Source organism: Sinohyriopsis cumingii, chromosome 2 (assembly GCF_028554795.1).
Source record: "Sinohyriopsis cumingii isolate HCF-2022 chromosome 2, ASM2855479v2, whole genome shotgun sequence".
Lineage (NCBI taxonomy): Eukaryota > Metazoa > Mollusca > Bivalvia > Unionida > Unionidae > Sinohyriopsis > Sinohyriopsis cumingii.
The window spans coordinates 141454579-141475662 of NC_142962.1; the positions used below are offsets into that span (position 1 = coordinate 141454579).

At 35.4% G+C, this 21084-nt stretch overlaps 1 protein-coding gene across 1 annotated transcript in view; it reads right to left on the bottom strand.

Annotated features, from left to right (window-relative positions):
- The window catches only part of LOC149805960 (kelch-like protein 3), a 66025-nt gene that overhangs the window by 25120 nt on the left and 19821 nt on the right, over positions 1–21084 (bottom strand). Inside the window, exons 5-9 of the mRNA XM_089950752.1 lie at positions 19652–19744; positions 16944–17210; positions 13588–13705; positions 12398–12595; positions 1640–1741 (exon numbers count right to left, since the gene is read on the bottom strand). Coding sequence (XP_089806878.1) covers positions 1640–1741; positions 12398–12595; positions 13588–13705; positions 16944–17210; positions 19652–19744 — 778 coding nt within the window. The remainder of the gene's footprint in view (positions 1–1639; positions 1742–12397; positions 12596–13587; positions 13706–16943; positions 17211–19651; positions 19745–21084) is intronic.

Below are 21084 nucleotides of genomic sequence, written 5' to 3' on the forward strand. Positions count from 1 at the left end.
TCACAACAATAAAAATGATTTTAGCAGCTTAATCTTGCACTAACAACAGCGTTGAAGGTTGATATTGAAAAATGCAAGCTGCAGTTGTTGCTGACCATCCAAACATTTGGCGCTTTTTGACAATCCTTCAAAGACAGCAATCATTCCTGAATGTGATAATTTCTCAGCAACTTGGAGGACATCCAGCAGAACCAACTCGAAAGAAAAATCATGACTGCATGCTCGGATTATGAACATTGTTATGACTTTGCTAATAGAGAGCACTTAGAATACTTGCGAGGGATTGCACATAACATTCAGCTGTAATCTTATAAATATAACATATTTTATGGTAATATAACATTATGATATGCTGATTTTACTATTGAATATTCCAGGACAAGTATGTTTTAAAGGCTGAGATTCATTTACTAAAATAAAATTCTTTTGAAATTTATTTTAATTTATTATTTACTCTTGGGATATAACAATTATATAGAGGGGGGGTTAATGGCAGGGGGTAATATACCGGGGGGGGGGGGTAATTGATAGGGGGGTAATGGCAGGGGGGTAATTTCCTAGACCCGGGTACACATATGGGTAGAGTACTGGAACATCGCAATTAATACTATGAAGTGTATGCTAAATATCTATTCTAATGAAAGTTACCTGTAGGTAAGGCCAACTGACTGCCTATATAAGTCAAATTATTTATAGTAGCTATAAAGTGGACACTATGACTAAACTATACATATCTATATGCATCCAACCATGGCATATAGCAATATAACTGAGTTTTCCACATGCACATCAAAACACAATGAAGCATAATTATTCATACTTACAAAGGGAATGCTATGATAACAGCTGTGAGACAAAGTTAGTTGTAGGAAAGGCCAAATGATGGCCTATACAGGTAAAATCAGTAGAGCATTATGTATCCAGCTACAAAGTGGATGCTAAGACTAAATTAATATTGAAACTTGCATGTAACTGACCATAATGGAAATTAAACAGCAATATTATATGAGTTTTCTCTATCACGCACCATACCTGCACCTATTTAAATACAGCTATTGCATTGTGAGAGAACACAAATTTTAAGCCATCCAGGTACATACCAAGGGTGCTTGAGTGTGTGAGCATGGCAAAGTGATGACAGAGAATAGCCAAAAACTTTGTAATCAAAGAAATAAAGAACAGAAAAGTTGAAAATATATAGATGGAGTACACTTACCTTTGAAGAGAACACTCATCCAACTTGCTCTAAGGCCCTATGTCCATAGAGAGTGTGCTATCAGATATGAGTGGAAGTAGTAACTGTAGTCATGGGTCATGGGATTTGGCACCTATCACTATCAAGGGAAGATCACTCTAACTGCCACCTAGGTGGGCAGGTAACTTTTATCTTTTTATCTAAAACATTTTCAGGAGGCTGCATTTACAAGGTAGTAGTAGTTCTAACATTATAATCAGGTAATGTATTTGAAGAAATATGGATTCTAAGGTATGAAGTGACTCTTTAAGGGCAGGTCTTTTTCATACAGAACTAACCAAAAAGACTGTTTTCACTGGACTTCCACTGCTGGTGAACAAATGAATTCTACAGAAAAACATTAACATATCTCTTTAAAATTCCACTGAACAATACCATACATACCTGCAACTACTCCAACACCCACACTGCTTCTCCGAACACTCATTGAGGCAATCAACCGCCATTCTCCTGTCCGCACATTATAGTACTCAGCACTTTCCAAACCTTGTATGAAAATTGCAAGCTATCAATGACAAAAAGCAAGGTAAAGTTTGATGTAAACATCTGATAAAATATAAATGATCTAATAATGATTTTCATCACATAGCAAGATATGCTATAAAACAGGATTCAGCTATTTTACAGTACAGGACAATTGCACAAGCTGACACAACAGTCATACACTATACAAATACAACCAAAAAGAATATATATGTTACAAACAAGGAAGTAATAAAGCCAAAATAGCAAGTTTCTAAGACTCAAAATCTACTGTATGAAGGAGTTCTTTTACAGACAGTTTGCTTTGCTTAGTTTCTTTGCATATTTTTTTCAAATTTTCAATTGTTCCTGACAATAAAATATAAAAGCATACCTATAAAAACTTTAATTCTTCTATGTGGCATGTTAAAATTAATGTTCTATAGGCCAAAAAGAATTTCTAGAATTCCAGGATAGTCTGTTTCTTCTGTCCTTTTATTCTTTTCATCTTCTTAATAATTTAAACCACCTCTGATATTCTTAAGAAACTCCAACATACCAAATTTAGTAAAATAAATAAATAAAAATACATTCTTGCATGTTCCAGTTAACATGTCAACAGGTCACCTAAGTACAGTATAAAAATGTTTTGCAATGGCCTGCAGAAATCATGGTGTTCATAAGATTGATTAATTATAAAAATGCAAGCAATGACCTTTGACTTGACCCTATGATTAGTAAGGTTGGGCTGTCAAAACACTTCAGAAAAATGCATATAAAAATCATGTTGGCAGTTAGATATGCGCAATTTTTATTGAGACCCAATAAGGTACTTCAGTAAGTGTTTTGTGAAACTATCAGGTCAATGCCACTCATTACATAAGAAAGTAGCACCAGACAGACTTTTTCAATGCCTGCAATGAAACAATGTTGACAGTCAAATGAACACTCTTTCCTTTCAGAACCAGTTACATTCTGTTAATGTATTTTTGTGAAAACCCAAAGTTGATATAAACATCTGTGCATGAGTAAATGCAATCTAAACATTTTTAAGATGGTTGTCAAGGCCAACATTTTGGAGGCTGGATCAGTATCATTTTAATACAGGAACAACAATATAGTGCAATAAGAAAAAGTCTTTTAAGAACACACAAAAACACATCAGGAAGTCCACCCAGGAGAAGCAGCTTTAATGAGATTTTTCAAATTTTGGGTGGTCACATTCACAACATTTTCATTCAGGACAAACAACATATGTGAGAAATGTTTTAGTGAAAACCCGTAACGAAACAACCAAACCTTCATGAGGACTTACTCATAAGATTTTCATGATGGCCATCATGTTGGGGGTCTGATCAACATTACTTTCATTTGCAACAAACTAGATATCACAATAAGTCTTTCAGAGCGAAAATCCCTTGTCTATAAGACCATCTGTTCAGATGAAGTAGTGAAAACAATATTTTCAAGATTACCACCAAACACCATTTTCCTTTTGGACATACTGCCAGAAGTCTTGTAGTGAAAATTCTATGTCGCTAAGACTATCTGTTAAAAAGAAGTAACAATAACAAAATTTTCATGATGGCCACCATGACAGCCATATTGGAGGTCACTTACCACCATTTTCATCTCAACCAACTAGATATCAAAACAAGTTTTTAGCAAAACTACCATGCCAGTATGAATATCCATTCAGGAGAAGTAACAAGATTTTCAGGCAGGATACCATGGCATCAACAGGGGAGGTTGGATCAGAACTATTTTCCTTTAGGGCCAACTATATATTATAAGAAATCTTATTGAAATACTCCATGTCAATATGACCATCCATTCCGTAGAAGCAGTAATAAATAAGATTTCCAAGATGGCCACCATAGTGGCCACATTAGCAGTCTAATTATCATCATTTTCATTTAAGACAAATTAGATATCATAAGAAGTCTTTAAGCAATACAATATGTCTATATGACCATCCATTTAGAACAAGTATTGATAATAATATTTTATAAGCAGCAATTTTCAAGACAGTTACCATGGCAGCCACATTGCAGAGCATTTAGTCACTATTTTTTTTATAGGATTAACTATTTATTATAAGAAGTCTTTTTATAAAGAAAAAAATCACGATATGACCATTCACTCGGTGAAGTAGCGATACAAAAGTTTTAAGCTGGCAATTGATGTGGCCAGAATGTTCATTTTGAACCAACTACATTTTGCGATGAATGTTGGTCTAAAGTTTCATGGTGAGCCTTCTATAAATTATGGAGGAGTTGTGATAACAAACTTTTTCTAACAGATGAAGATGGATGATGGGCAACAGACCATCACATGGATGATGGGCAACAGGCCATCACATGGATGATGGGCAACAGGCCATTTCATGGATGATGGGCAACAGGCCATCACATGGATGATGGGCAATAAGCCATCACATGGATGATGGACAACAGGCCATCACATGGATGATGGGCAATAGGCCATCACATGGATGATGGGCAACAGGCCATCACATGGATGATGGGCAACAGGCCATCACATGGATGATGGGCAACAGGCCATCACATGGATGATGGGCAATAGGCCATCACATGGATGATGGGCAACAGGCCATCACATGGATGATGGGCAATAGGCCATCACATGGATGATGGGAAATAGGCCATCACATGGATGATGGGCAACAGGCCATCACATGGATGATGGGCAACAGGCCATCACATGGACGATGGGCAATAGGCCATCACATGGATGATGGGCAATAGGCCATCACATGGATGAAGGACAATATGCCATCACATGGATGATGGGCAACAGGCCATCACATAAGCTCTTCTTGACTATCACCAGTACAGATAAAATTAAACAAAATGAAAACTATATAGAAATAAAACCCACATCAAACTCTGGCTCAAGCCCTTGCATAAGTTCTTTTGGTTTAAGACCAGCAAAGCTACAAATAAAACTAACCCTAGTACATATATAAAACTGTCTCAATTCACATAAGTCATTGAAAGTGAAATTTGCAAAATGCTGTGAAAATGTTTTATCTGATTTTATAACTATAAACTATATATTTTTCTCCTGTGAAAAATGTTGGCCTGGCACAGCTTGAAATAAAAATACTTTCATGGTGACGTTAGCTCAGTTGTAAATATTAATTGCATATGTATTACTCATGTGATATCGCAATATTCTATTACAAGATGACACATGTGAAGTGTAATTTTATTATGCAGAAAACAACATCATAAGATAATTTAACAGCTAAACATACAATAATGCCAGAACAAAAATATAGGAACTAATGCAACTAACCATCTCAAAATTTCATGAAAACCAAAAAGGAATCATCAAATGAAATTAAATTAAGTGACATATAATGCTTTCTGAAAAACAATAATGCACATTATTTGATGATATACAATCAATGGAAAGAAGACTGTCTATTCGTGATGAAGAAAGAAGCTAAAAGCTAAAAGAAGTGTGAGCAATGTAGCATGAGTTAAAGCACAGACAAAGATAGAAGTACTAATATTCATGGACTTTGTGTGAATTTGAATTTTTGACATGGAGCATTCTCAAGGATCCAGAAGAAGGAACTACAAATGAGTAGAATTAGAAGAATGACCTAACGACTAGGTGAGAGTTTCAGCATGCAATGTAGTATCATGGGACTGATTTTGATAAATATCTCATGAAATAGACCATAAATAAATTAATTTTTTGATTTATTTTACAAACTAGATTAAATAAATTTACACAAAAGTTTTAAAGATTCATAAAATATGATGGAATTAAACTTCCATCTGAGACATGTAGCTTGATTTGTCTCATTCCTGCATGTTGTATCCACACACCTGGACAAAGCCTCATACAAGCATCACTGGTAGTGCAATCAAATTATATGCCAAAGCCTTAAGGCAGTTTACTGCTGTGCAACTCAGAATTATGTGAACATAACAACAGTGTTGATATAATGTCACTTTTTACCTAGGTGTATTTTATCACTCTAGTACAGACTAGATGTAAAATGATCTGGATGTACCATAACACTAAAGTACAGACTGGATGTAAAATGACTCAGGTGTACCATAGCACTCTAATGCAGTCTGGATGTAAAATGACTCAGGTGTACCATAGCACTCTAGTACAGACTCAGTGTAACATGACTTAGATGTACCATAACAGAGGTCTTGCTAGGATTTTAAAACTAGGAGTCCAGGACTCCCATTTTGGTAAAAATAGGAGTCCCACCATCAAAAGTTGCATCTATTTTTAGATGGAGAGGTTTTCGTAATATAACCACTCACTTTAATATAGCTTCATTACAACAGTCCATTGACAGGATCACAAATTTATGGTTTATTTATTTGTATACGTACTTGTAGTAATTTTAGCAAATAAATAGTATCTGATTTGCTGTTTTTTCATGTATTTTCGCAAATACGCGTCAAGTCTGAAAACAGCTTAGACCTTAAAGCGCATCACGCGAATTTCACAACATAGCATTGTCCCATATGTTTCTGACCAACATAATTTGCATTTTAAAGTTAAATCTTTAATAAAATAATACCTAGGCTTTGGTTTCAATGATTTGCATATTTAATCTGAATATATTTGCCCGATGATTTAAGAAAACAGACAATCTAATAAACTGGTACATCCCAGACTTAGCGAAGTCCACCATTATTTCCCATTAGGCCTACTGGTTCACTTACAGTTTCAAACTAATTTTATGACAAAACAGTGTATAAGAGGCAGTTAATATATATCCAGATCACCGATTCTGATCTTAAAACACAAGTCTGTATATTTTATCATCAAAGGATAGCATGCAGGAAATTGATAGTTGCTACCTTACTTGGAAAAGGGTTAATGGTCAATCAGCTATCAAAACATAATGCTTGTGAATGGGCAAGAGTTTGTTTGTCAATGTAATTGATATAAAAACTAGGCCTAGCTACTGATGCCTTGATGAATACATTTCACTACAACACTAGAACTAACCGGGCTAAGGCGAGGGGCATTTTAAAAAAATATGGTATGGTCAGTCAATGTACCTCTTAAATAATCACAGAGTGAAATCATTTTCACTTTCCTAACAGAAGAAGGCTAAGTTTACATTTTTAGGCAACATGTCACCTACTTACGAATGGCATTTTGTCTAAGTCTCAACATGTCTTGATTCTGAGGTTATGTGCACTGCTTATTCCGCTACATTCGGAAACGAACGCAATAAAGAAAGTGAAAGTTGTTTATTTGATGTACTTTTATAAATGACCACATGTACACTCTAGTACAGACTGGATGTAAAATGATCTATGTGTACCATAACACTCTAGTGCAGACTAGACATAAATTGTCTTAGGTGTACCATAACACTCTAGTACAGACTAGATGTAAAATGACTTAGGTGTACCATAACACTCTAGCGCAGATGAAATGTCACATTTTACCTAGGTGTACCATAACACTCTAGTGCAGATGGGATGTCATTTTTTACCTAGGTGTACCATAACACTCTAGTACAGAAGAGATGTAAAATGATCTAGCTGTACCATAACACTCTAGTACAGACTAGATGTAAAATGACTTAGGTGAGATGTCATTTTTTACCTAGGTGTACCATAACACTCTAGTAGAGACTAGATGTAAAATGACTTAGGTGTACCATAACACTCTAGTGCAGATGAGATGTCACATTTTACCTAGGTGTACCATAACACTCTAGTGCAGATGAGATGTCATTTTTTACCTAGGTGTACCATAACAGACTAGATGTAAAATGATCTATGTGTACCATAACATTCTAGTACAGACTAGATGTAAAATGATCTATGTCTACCATAACAATCTAGTGCAGATGGGATGTCACTTTCTACCTAGGGGCACCATAACACTCTAGTGCAGATGGGATGTCATTTTTTACCTGGGTGTGCCATAACACTCTAGTACAGACTAGATGTAAAATGATCTATGTCTACCATAACACTCTAGCGCAGATGAAATGTCACATTTTACCTAGGTGTACCATAACACTCTAGTGCAGATGGGATGTCATTTTTTACCTAGGTGTGCCATAACACTCTAGTACAGACTAGATGTAAAATGATCTAGGTGTACCATAACACTCTAGTACAAACTAGATGTAAAATGACTTAGGTGTACCATAACACTCTAGTGCAGATGAGATGTCACTTTTTACCTAGGGGTACCATAACACTCTAGTACAGACTAGATGTAAAATGATCTAGGTGTACCATAACACTCTAGTACAGACTAGATGTAAAATGACTTAGGCGTACCAGAACACTCTAGTGCAGATGAGATGTCACTTTTTACCTAGGGGTACCATAACACTCTAGTGCAGATGGGATGTCACTTTTTACCTAGGGGTACCATAACACTCTAGTACAGACTAGATGTAAAATGACTTAGGTGTACCATAACACTCTAGTGCAGTTGGGATGTCACTTTTTACTTAGGTGTAGCATAACACTCTAGTACAGACTAGATGTAAAATGATCTATGTGTACCATAACACTCTAGTACAGACTAGATGTAAAATGATCTATGTGTACCATAACACTCTAGTACAGACTAGATGTAAAATGACTTAGGTGTACCATAACACTCTAGTGCAGATGAGATGTCACTTTTTACCTAGGGGTACCATAACACTCTAGTGCAGATGGGATGTCACTTTTTACCTAGGTGTAGCATAACACTCTAGTACAGACTAGATGTAAAATGATCTATGTGTACCATAACAGACTAGATGTAAAATGATCTAGGTGTACCATAACACTCTAGTACAGACTAGATGTAAAATGACTCAGGTGTACCATAACACTCTAGTGCAGATGAGATGTCACTTTTTACCTAGGGGTACCATAACACTCTAGTGCAGATGGGATGTCACTTTTTACTTAGGTGTACCATAACACTAGTACAGACTAGATGTAAACTGACTTAGATGTACTATAACACTCTACATCAGACTCAGTGTAACATGACTTAGGTGTGCCATAACACTATCTAGATGTTTAATATCAATGCTTGTTGTGGGGCCCCCAGTGGCCGAGTGGTCTAAAGTGCTCTCCGTTACGGATCACTGCCATCTCACCTCTGTCTGCATGGGTTCGAGTCTAGGATTCAGCCAATGTGGGTATGTGAGAAAGTTTGCCAGTAGCTTCTCGTTGGTCGGTGGTTCTTCCCAGGGTTCTTCCCCCACCATTAATACTGGCTGCCATGCATAGCCTATCATATGCTGAAACATGGCGTTAAACCCCACAACAACAACAACAACAACATCAATGCTTGTTGCACCAGAAAGTGATCTCCTGATTAAAACATCGTGCACTAAGAATCATTAGCGAAGAAAGTGAAAGAAGCAGAACACAAAAGAGTAACTGTGGATCTAACTTCAATGAAAAATGGAGAAAATAATTCCCTTGACTGGAATACAGCACATCCATTAAGATTACCGGTGTGACTTCTGATCGTGTGATTGTGAAGACAGGATTAAGAATTTTAAAAAATCTGCCCTCATTCACCACAAGATATCTTGAGAACACATTATAACCCAATACATTCTTTCAAAACAAAGAAGGCAGTAAACTTGCCAGGACAAATGTGTTATTTGGATTACAAAGTCAGGGGGTCATTGCAGATTTTATTGGTTTTAACTTTGCTGCAATAAAAGAAAGATCTTAAAGTTCAAGTGTAACTTAGTACAAAGAAGATGACTCATTAGCCTACTTGATTTTTGGATAAATTTGTTCTAGGACAAAGTACAATGAAACCAATGATAGTACACACTTTATGACAGGCAGTAAATTAACTGCCATTTGGTTAAAAAGATTTATTAGGCCTTTCGTATTGGCTTGTATGTAATGTGTTGGTATATAATACTGCTTCAAAAAGATTATAAGGAGACTGTTAAAAGTATGATTTTCAAAGAAAAATGAACTAATAAATTATTCTTTGAATGGACAGTGCATTTGCTTGTTAATTGTGCATGTAGGTTTATTTGTATGTTTAGAGAGAGAGAGAGAGTATGTTCTGCAAGTTGCAAAATCCTATTTCAAGTTGAAAAAGTACAAGTCAGATGAAAATTTGTCAGTACATTTTTGACCCCCATATTTTTTATTTGACTCCCAGTTCTGACACCAAGGTTTTTTTTAACCCTCAGTTTTACATGCCTGGGGGATACACTGCTCTATTACCACACAGTAGGTATAGTTTTCCAATAGTATGTACAGTTTCATATTATTTATATTACCACAGGTCAAAATATCACTTTATGTGATTCTGATTGGTCCAAATAAGCCCATGAAATAATTGTGCAGTATCCTCTTTACTGATCAGCTGGGATCATGGGAAAACTTTTTTAACCCCACCTTCTGGAATGTTTTGTTTTAAATGAACATTTTGGCAGCCATTTTTGAACTCAACTCGTGAAAGAAAATTGAGTTAAAATTATCTCAGCTGTCTGAATATGGAATATGTTACACCCACAGGGGTTTGTTATGTCATGTATAACAATATCATCATAAGACAAATGGTGTAAAGCTACATGACAAGAACAACAATAAGAAGTAAAACTAAGGGTATTGCTTATTTGATAGTGGGTCGGGGAAGGGGATGGTATATCTGTAACACTGATATAGAATCCACCGTATATACAAGCATGGTTTAAATGTTAACTTACAGAAGTAAATAAACTCACCTCTGTTCACATAAGAATTTGGACATAAGTCTCCTAACTGACAGAACTTTATCCAAACAGAGCATCTTTATGCAGTATAGTATGGGATGAAAATCCAACTCAAAAAGAAACTGGTGTATGTCTTCTGTACAGTCTATTGTTCCAAATCAAATACTGCAAATATCTGGTCACAAATGCATTACAGTAGATATGGGAAACTTCTGCATCCAGTAATGTTATTTCACATGAAAATCTCAACAATGTAATGTTTAGTTCTGAAAGTGATATTTTAGGGTAAACATGTACTTTAGGCCTACTGTATACCATACCAAACAATGTGGCAAAACATCACATTGATCATTCTGTTCTGAAAAATTATTCTGTCTTTATAAAATGTTCTGTTTATTCGGATGGAAGCTTTTTCTTTGATTTATAGTTTGTAAAAAAATAGTACAATCTACTTTTACTAGATCAACTTTGTTTGGGGCTATAATTTATGCAAAACAAAGAAAGGTTTTCCATCTGTCAGAATGAACGAAATTATTCTTCTTTCTATCTAAATAATTTCCACTGAAATAAAAATTATGTGATGAAGAGAATCTCAAATGGGTAATAATTTAATATTAAATTTATGAAACTCATCGAATAATATCCAGCTTTTGCTCGCCAAGGCTTGCAAAACTGTACATTATTCAACTTGTTTCATAAATTCAATATTAAATCATTACCCATTTGAGATCCTCTATGTACAGAGTAGATGTAAAATGACTTAGGTATATCATAACACTCTAGTACAGATGGGGTGTAAAATGACTTAGGTGTATCACAGCACTCTAGAACAAACTAGATGTAAAATGAGTTGGGTGAACCATAGCACTATAATGAAGACTGAATGTAAAATGACTTGGGTGTACCATAACACTCTACAGCAGACTGGATGTAAAATGACTTAGGTATACCATAACACTTTAATACATATGGGATGTAAAATGAGCTGGGTGTACCAAAGCACTCTAGTACAGACTGGATATAAAATGAGCTGGGTGTACCATAGCATTGGGTGTACCACAGCACTCTAGTACAGACTAGATATAAAATGAGCTGGGTGTACCATAACACTCTACAGCAGACTGGATGTAAAATGACTTAGGTGTACCACAGCACTCTAGTACAGACTGGATGTAAAATGACTTAGGTGTACCACAGCACTCTAGTACAGCCTGGATGTAAAATGACTTAGGTGTACCACAGCACTCTAGTACAGACTGGATGTAAAATGAGCTGGGTGTACCACAGCACTCTAGTACAGACTGGATGTAAAATGACTTAGGTGTACCACAGCACTCTAGTACAGACTGGATGTAAAATGACTTTGTTGCTACTTCTGCCTCTTACTAAGAAGCTGAAAGAAAATTCTTTAACATAATTGAATAAATAATAATAATAAGGATTCTAGATTACATTAGGTTTACAGAAAATCAGCTGTGAAAGATTTCACTCCCTCATGCAAATTAAAGGAGGTATATATACAGTAAATTCTGGCTGGGATTTGTGCAATATGGCATCTTGAAGAAAACTTGGCTAACAATAGCAGCAACAGCCACTGTACAATAACAATGTTTTCAGAAAAATGAAACCCATATTTGCCAATGCTTCAAGGAAAGATGAAAATTAAAATGATGCAAAAATCAATAAGCTGTATTTGGCCTATTCTTCACAGGAAAGATGAAAATTAAAATGAAGTAAGATCACTAAGGTGTATGAATGTTTCATTAAGATCATAAAGGTGAATGGATTTTTCATTAAGATCACTAAGGTGTATGGATTCTTCAGTAAGATCACTAAGGTGTATGGATTTTTCATTAAGATCACTAAGGTGGATTCTTCATTACGATCAATTAAGTGGTATGGATATTTCATTAAGATCAATTAAGTGGTATGGATATTTCATTAATATGTTTCACCTGATGAACCATCAAAGCCTCCTACAGCATATATCAGTCCATTTAAAACTGCTACACCCAGTGTGCTGCGTCTAGCCTCCATACTGGTACTGGGTCTCCATGTGTCTGTCTTCGGGTCATATACATCTACCGTCCGTACGCGTAAGGAGCCATTAAATCCTCCCACAGCATACACAAGCCCATTAACTAAGGCCACACCTACAAATATCATGGTCAGTTAAGATAAATGGAAAATTAATTCTGAAAACTTAACCAAGTTTAAGTCGCCTGAGAAATTACTTATTAGAAATTACTAACTACTAAAATTTCATTTCAAAATATAAAACACATGTACAGTTTCTCTAATGAAATTTTTAAAAATAATAAGCTGTACAAAGTAGAATTTATGTTTAATAAAAATTCAATTAATTCATTCATTGCCAATATCATATCACATTTTGCCTTTTTTCCACGGAATATCATACCTTATTAAACCTCTTAAATGTCATAAATTAAAGCATTAAAACATTAATTACCAAATATTCAAGAAGTATCTAAATAAATGACAAGAGTACCATGAAGCAGAGTCTTACATGGGGCAATATTATGACGGATGATACAAGAGTACCATGAAGCAGTGTCTTACATGGGAACAATGCTATATGATACAAGAGTACAATAAGGCAGCATCTCACATCAGAACAATGCTATGATGGATGATACAAGAGTACCATGAGGCGGTGTCTTACATGGGAGCAATATTATGATGGATGATACAAGAGTACCATGAAGAAGAGTCTTACATGGGGCAATATTATGATGGATGATACACGAGTACTATGAAGCAGTGTCTTACATGGGAGAATGCTATGATATATGATACATGAGTACCATGAGGCAGTGTCTTACATGGAAAAAATGTTATGATGGATGATACAAGAGTACCATGAAGCAGTCTTACATGGGAAAATGCTATATGTGATACAAGAGTACCATGAGGCAGTGTCTTACATTGGAACAATGCTGTGATGGATGATACAAGAGTACCATTAAGTAGTGCATGGGAACAATGCTAAATGATACAAACCTATGATAAATGATACAAAACTCTGAAACACTTTGTGAAAAAATCTTCACTTTATGATAGCCACTCTAAATATGGCAACATGAAAAAGGGATATAAAGATGTACATGATGTATTGTATGCATACCACATCGACATCTACGTGATGGCATCTCAGCCAACTGACTCCATTTGTCTTCCTTGAAGTCATAACACTCAAAACTGCGGATGGCCTTGGGTGCCTGTCCTCCAATGACCAACATCAACTACAAATAAGAGATTAAAACTATTCAAGGGACCATAGTTTAGGTGGTCTTTAAGATCAAGTGGTCTTTCTATACATATCAATTTGGTTTATGAATGAATGGAACTTTTGTCTTCATCAAAACAGCAGTCCTTATATGCATAATGATCTTTATATATGGGAGTCTTTATCTGCAGGCACATGCTGGAGCAGCTTAGAATGTATAACTATTTCTCTTTCAACAGTACTTTTGGCATTTTATTTTAATATATCATGCAAAGTTAATGGAAACTTACTACCTTTCCAAAGGCTGTCCCAAGGCAGCAACCCATGGATGGCCAGCGATTACAAGTATGATGTTAGACCAAATGAGCTACCATGACTCCCACACCATTTTAGCGGGACTACAGTGGTTCAGTAGCCTTATATGAAAGTATAACTGCATCTTACATCTATTATCCTTCCTTCCAAATATGCCAGCAGAAGGATAACTATGGCACTTGCTCATATGACTTGGCATGAAAACTTATCTACTGTTCATTGCTGGCAAAACATTTCAATGTACTTGTTGATAAGCTTGAAATTTGAACCATTTCTAGCCAAAAGAAGAAAAAAATTACACTTTTACAGCTACCATGAAACACACAAAATGATACAAATGTCATGCTATCTACTAAGGTATACATCTGCTCTGTATTTTATTAGGACCAATTAAATTAGAAATACTGCTCTTGTATCACACCATGCATAGTCTGTACCAAAAACATATGATTTCAATGGTATTACTTTTCTAATACAAGCCAAATATATAAAACAATGTCTGCATCTTTCCTAAAATCAAGTTTAGAGTAGGAACAGTTTTTCATTCTATATGGTAAAATGAGCTATCAAAAACAAAGGTAACCAACAATGTGAAACATACAAAGGGAAGCAGAATACTGTAAATCACAAAACTATTACAAGCACTGACTTTTGCAAAAACAAAGAAAGTGTGCAGAATAATGTGTCTTTATTTCTACAATATTCTAAATTATACTACAAGTACAGCAAACAGCCAGTCTCGTGACTGTTTCCCTATTAATGACCTTAACCACTTAGATAGAGACATCACTACTGTATGAAAAGGTGTGGACATGGGTAAAGTTCATCAAAATATTATTAGGAGTTGAAATGTGACAGCCTGGATAAGAAACAGGCCACTCACATGCATTATCCCTTGACCTTTGTCGTGAAAGATGGGAGTATGCCTGAAAAGATGAGGTACTGTCAAGGCAAGACACATAACAGGCTAAAGTTTTATTTAAATATATCCACAGCTTTTAAAGTTATACCCATACATGGATAACTGTAACTGATTTAATGTTTTCCATGCTGTGACCCTGACCTTAAGGCTGGCAACATGGCTATCATGAGATATACTCTCTAATCATGATCTATAAATTGCTAAAGTTTCATTAAAATCATACCTTTATTCATTCAAAAGGTAAGGATACAGGTCAGAGTTACATTTTCCTTGTCTGTGACCTTGACCTTGAAGTGGGGTGGACAACTATGGTACGAGATACACCATCTATATATGACATGTAATTAGCAAGAGTTTCAATAAAATATTTTCAGTGGTTCATTGGACAAAGAAAAAAGTCATATAATTACCTTTTCCCTTGATGTGGCCTTGACCTTAAAGCAGAGTGTGTGTGTGATTTGGATTTTTAATGTAGTTTTAACAATTTTTCAGTCATATCGGTATGATGCCTGCAGTCTGCCAGTTTATAGTGATGTCTAGCACTGAGGCATCATGCTGCAGACATACAGCATGATGTCCCACCCATTCACATTATCCTGACACCAGGCCGACCAGTCCTAACACTAACCTCTTAATGCTGAGCACCTAGCAAGGCAGCTGTTAGTACCATTTTTTAAGTCTTTGGTAGAACTCAGCCGGGGCTCGAACCCGCAACCTAAAGCATCCGAGGTGGACACTAACTACTAGGCCACCAGAGTTGACCTTAAAGCAGAAGGCATGGCTATAGTACTTGACACATCATACAGTCATAATGTATAAATGGCCAATGTTGATCAAAATTATTCTATTGTTATAAAGTTATGGGCCATACATGGAAATGTTCATGGACAGACTGACTACAACATAACACAAAACACTAATTCAACGAGAAGAGTATAAAACTTGTTATAAACTGAGAGAATATAATAATCTGTCAAAATTATACAAAATTATACATAATAGGACCAGTAATAGTTTGTAGTTTACAAAACATAGTACAGTGTACAGGAAAAAATACACAAATGTAGCTAAGATGTAGCTGTGAACACGATTAATAACACCTTTGAAAATTTACAAAATCATTTTTAAAACAGTTTCCAGTACATTTCCTAATCATCTTTTTATAAAATTCTTTTGTAGTACAAAAGATAATAATGTTTCTATTTTTTGTGTTACTAAATGCAACTAGTAAATGACATACTGTTAAGAATTTTATTCTGGTTTGTCTTCCATAAATATAAAGATAGAATTTATCCACCTGTCATTTCCTCAACAGACTAAGCTGAAAAGACACATTTTAATCAACTGTAATATATGAAGCTTCTCCCATAAGCGTCAAAAGTAGGATATACAAACTGACATTGTCCACAACTAATCATGATATGCCTCGTTGAATAAATTGCTAAAAATTAATTATTGCTAATATTCTATTATTCATTCTCTCATAAGGGTACTGTTCTCCTATGATGCTGTCTGGGGAGGGAGGGGTATAGTGCCCCTGCTGAATACCACTATACAAATCTGAAAGAGAATAGTACCCAAGGGACTGGGTAACGACTGAATATTGCACATGAATATAGTTGTGCAGGTTTAATGCCATTTTCAGCACATGATAGGCTATCCATGAAGTCAGAATATTTGGCAGAGGAAGAACCCAAGAAGAATCAATGATCCATAGAAAGCTACTGGCAAGCTTTCTCAGATCCCACATTGGTCACACGGAGGGTCGAACCCAAGCAGACAGAGGTGAGACACAAGAGGTCTGTAAAGGGTCCTATTTCACATAATGCAACATGACGTATGATGTCAGTACATGGCAAGTGTGCCCTTAGAACAGGCATTATGACCACAGTTATGCTTAGTATGTTTGAGTTATGGTGACATGTATGCTACCCAAAAATAAATCCCTGTCATCAACCAATGGGAACTGAAGGATTTATCATGTGATGTACTATGAAATATGGTTTACAACATTCACCTTTGGCAGTCCTAGAGGAGTCCTAGGTATTGTTCTTGGTGTTTTGAACATTGTTTTTTGTTCTCCTTTCAGCAAATGGAACTTCATAGCCTCGATTAAAAAATCCTTGCAACGACTGTCCCGTTTTACAAGAGGTTCTTCTTCTATACGTTGAACCAGATAATCCTGAGAGATTAGAGGTAGTCTGACATTTTCCATCAACTCTGAAATATATTCCCTCCTATTATTGAAGTCATGGTTGACCCACGATAATACTGCTTCATATACCTGTGACAGAAAAAGAAAGGCAATATAGGAAATCCTGCCTTAAACAGACATCTTCAGACAAAAGACACCTGGCTCATAAAGACACTATCTAGGACCCCCTTTACACAAGTTTACTTACATATATTTATATGGTAATGGGCATTTGCTTAAAAAGGACAAATTTCCCTGATTCTTTAATCGTCAAAGTTTAATTTTCAGCACATATTTAACTTAGTAAGAGAGAGAGAGAGAGGGTTATTCAACTTGCTCAAAAATGGACAATTTTATATAGTTTTAGGCAAAAGTAGTCCAAAACCATAACACTATAATATGTAAGAAACAGTGCCCTATCACCAACTGTACATAAAATAATAACTAATGAGTATTTAAAAAGTCATCAAAATTTACACATTAAAGATCATAGATTCCTCATATCAGATGCCAATTTTAAAAAAGTTATGCTTCTCTGAAAATATTCACCTGATCGTAACACATTAGAAGCACATTCACCACCTTGCAATTCCAGCCCATAGAAGAAATGATATTTGCCACATCTTTAGGCTTGTTTTAGCAAAAGCAAGTGCTAAATGGTTGCCAGCTTGCCAAGGTGAAAGACTAGAATGGTCTCCCCTTGGATAGAGGGTTTGGCATCCATCCCCATTAATTAATAAATAGTAAAGATTGCTCTAATAAAGTATTTAAAAAGAATTTGTCTTGCTACAGTACCAGTTTTGTGAAATTTACAACTCCAGCATATGGTGTCTTTTGTAAACTGCAGTAAACCAGACTAAAGTACGTCATTAACCGCCACTGTAGTGCTAAAGTCATGTGAATAGCCAGTAAGAGTAACATCAAAGGGAGTAATGATGGATATACGCAGTCAATTTAGAAGTTTGTATTTTTTCTTTATCTTTATGAAAACTCAGAAAACGCCGGTAGTCCTTATGTCCCAGTGAGAAATCGTTTGAAAGGGCTTCAGTGTAGGTTTGAGTACATCATTTGTCTTTCCAGTTAATCCATAATGCCTCGAGGGTGAATTAGCTCATTGTCTTTAATACATGTACTAGTAAGTGAGAATCATTTCCGGATTTTTTTAAAATTATTTTTTATTTCTTTTGTTAGTGTTTCACCAAGCCACCATCTGTTTACCTGGGTGCAGATGGTCACAACCTTTGTTTATCGAGCTATAATGCTGTTGATTTAAACTTTGTCTCAGAATAAATGGATTGTTTCTTGATGAGTTAATTACGTCATTTGGTTTCATTCAATGGTACATAATATATATTTATTCCACATTTCCCCAAAACCTGATCAAAACCGATAGTCTTTATGTCAACACTAATAACAATGGCAGAACCTCCGCTGAAAAAAAGAAAAATTTTAACACTGGAAGAAAGGATTAATGTCACTGAAACAAAGGAAAAAGGGGAGACCGCTTGCAAAATAGCAGTCAGCTTAAGCGTCAGTAAAACACAAGTTCAAAATGTAATCAAAGATAAGGAGTCCATTAGAAACAAATGGCAGAAAGGTGCACAAGCACAGAGGAAATATGCCATGGCATGACGGACAGTTTACGGAGATCTGAACGAGCGAGTATGGGAGTGGTTTTGTGTTGCAAGGAGTAAAAACATACCAATAAGTGTAAAGTTGATTGAGGAAAAGGCAATAATTGAGATACATGTTCAGACCAAACAGCTGACTAAAACATGTCAACAAAGAAGTATAATGGATTTCTTAAAAAACAAGTGAATAAGTGTATAGAATAAGATATATACGTTATATCTAACTGTTCATTTTTTGTACATATTAATGTGATGTTGAAATATAAATTTTATTCTCATTGTTTGATAGACATATATCTTTATTATATAAAGATATTTTGAGAGGAATGCATGCAATATTTAACATGATTTATGAATAAAGGATATGATACATGTACAGTGAGTATGGGTATTATTTATTTTTCAACAATGCTAACTATTGACCCTGAAAACCAGTCCATTTTCACACACCTCTTATGAAAGACCACCTGTCTTGAGAGACCACTTTTGGTTGGCAGAAGGGGCGGTCTCTCATAACAGGTTTTGCTGTATCACCAAAGATCAATTTACACACTTGAGACACTACTCAACTGTTCTTCTTATCTGATATTCAGCCTGTCATTAGAAACAAGTCTATACACTCATGGCATTACTAACCTATTTTTTAGATGTGAAAGTCAGCCTGTCACTAGAAATCAATTTACACATGTGATAAAAGTGACCTACTCTTCAGATATGAAAGTCAACATATAACTAGAAATCAGTTTACACACTTGGGATACTAGTCACCTGTTCTTCTGATGTGACAGTCAGCCTGTCACTAGAAATCAATTTACGCATGTGATACAAGTGACCTTCTCTTCAGATATGAAAGTCAACATATAACTAGAAATCAGTTTACACACTTGGGATACTACTCACCTGTTCTTCTGATGTGACAGTCAGCCTGTCACTAGAGATAAGTCTACACACTTGCTGCACTGGCAAGGCCTGAAACTCGTCACACTGCACAACCTCCCTGCATAATACAACATAATCAGGTTATGAACCTGTCCAATAGTGTCATATTCCCAAATTATTATGAGATATTGATATATTTTAATTATGACATAATTAAGAGGACTAGTGAAATCATTCACCCAAAACAGAGCTTGTTTCATGGCATACAAGTTTTTAATCCAACAAAAAATTTAGCTCTGTAAATATCCCTGTATAAAATGTCTCTAAGTACAAAATTCACAATTAATCAAAGTAACAACTTTATCAAATCTTGGTAGAGATTGAACTCAGTGCTGAGGTTCTTGGTATCAACCTTGTATCTACTCTTTCTTCAATTACTGTTCTTTCTGTAGTAAATGTTTAATATGGGTTAAAAATAAGACCGCTAAGAAATGAATTTTAGTCCCTGACACAAATCTGACCCCCTCATTCCTAACCCATAAATGCCAAAAGGTAGAACATATTTTTCCATTTTTAAAACTTTTGACTAGCAAATGCCACATTGTATGCATTAACAATTTTAATTTATTATGGGGTTTTTCTATTCTAAAGTCTCTTTAATGACAATATAACAATATGATACAAGACTTGAAAATGATGGCATGACTAGAAAATTTGCTAATTTACTGCTCATTTGATATTTTAAGTCTAGTTGCATACCTGTCAACTTTCCAGACAATGTGTGTGTGTGTTTGTGTGTGTGTGGAGCTGATACTCCAAAAGTGTGTTGGGGGGGTGGGGGGTGGCATTACATGCAGCCATAAAAAAGTGAAGTTGTACAAAGGAGAAAAGTTAAAGCTATTTAGTGATATAAAGCCTATTAAAATTACTAGAAATTTAAATTTGAATACAAGAAAATAAGATGTTTTCTTTGAAGCATTCAATATACTTTCAAAGAGAAAGTAGCTGTAGACTATGCACTGTCAAATCCATACATATACATATCTGCACACACTCAATAATCACAACCACATATACATTAAATAAACAAATTCACTAAGTTCCTGTCGTTAAAATCTATTGAACAGTGGAATAAAGTATTAATTAAATGCAGTCTTTGCTCATCTCAGTAATTCAGTTGGGGGTGGGGGGTAAAGGTGATGCAAGTGTCATCAGAGTTCATTAGAGTTTATCTTTGCATTCCTTTGAGACTGAATGGTACTGTTACTCAACTTTTCCGAAGATCCGAATTTTCTTGATATGGAAAATGACCTTTCAATATTTGCAACACTATAGATCATTTTCATATATTATTTTTAGCTGGCCAAACCTATCCCATAACCGCATCTGGTATAATCATGTGAATTTGACATAGGGCAACTTGAGTGACCTACACTTCTTACATGAATAGAACA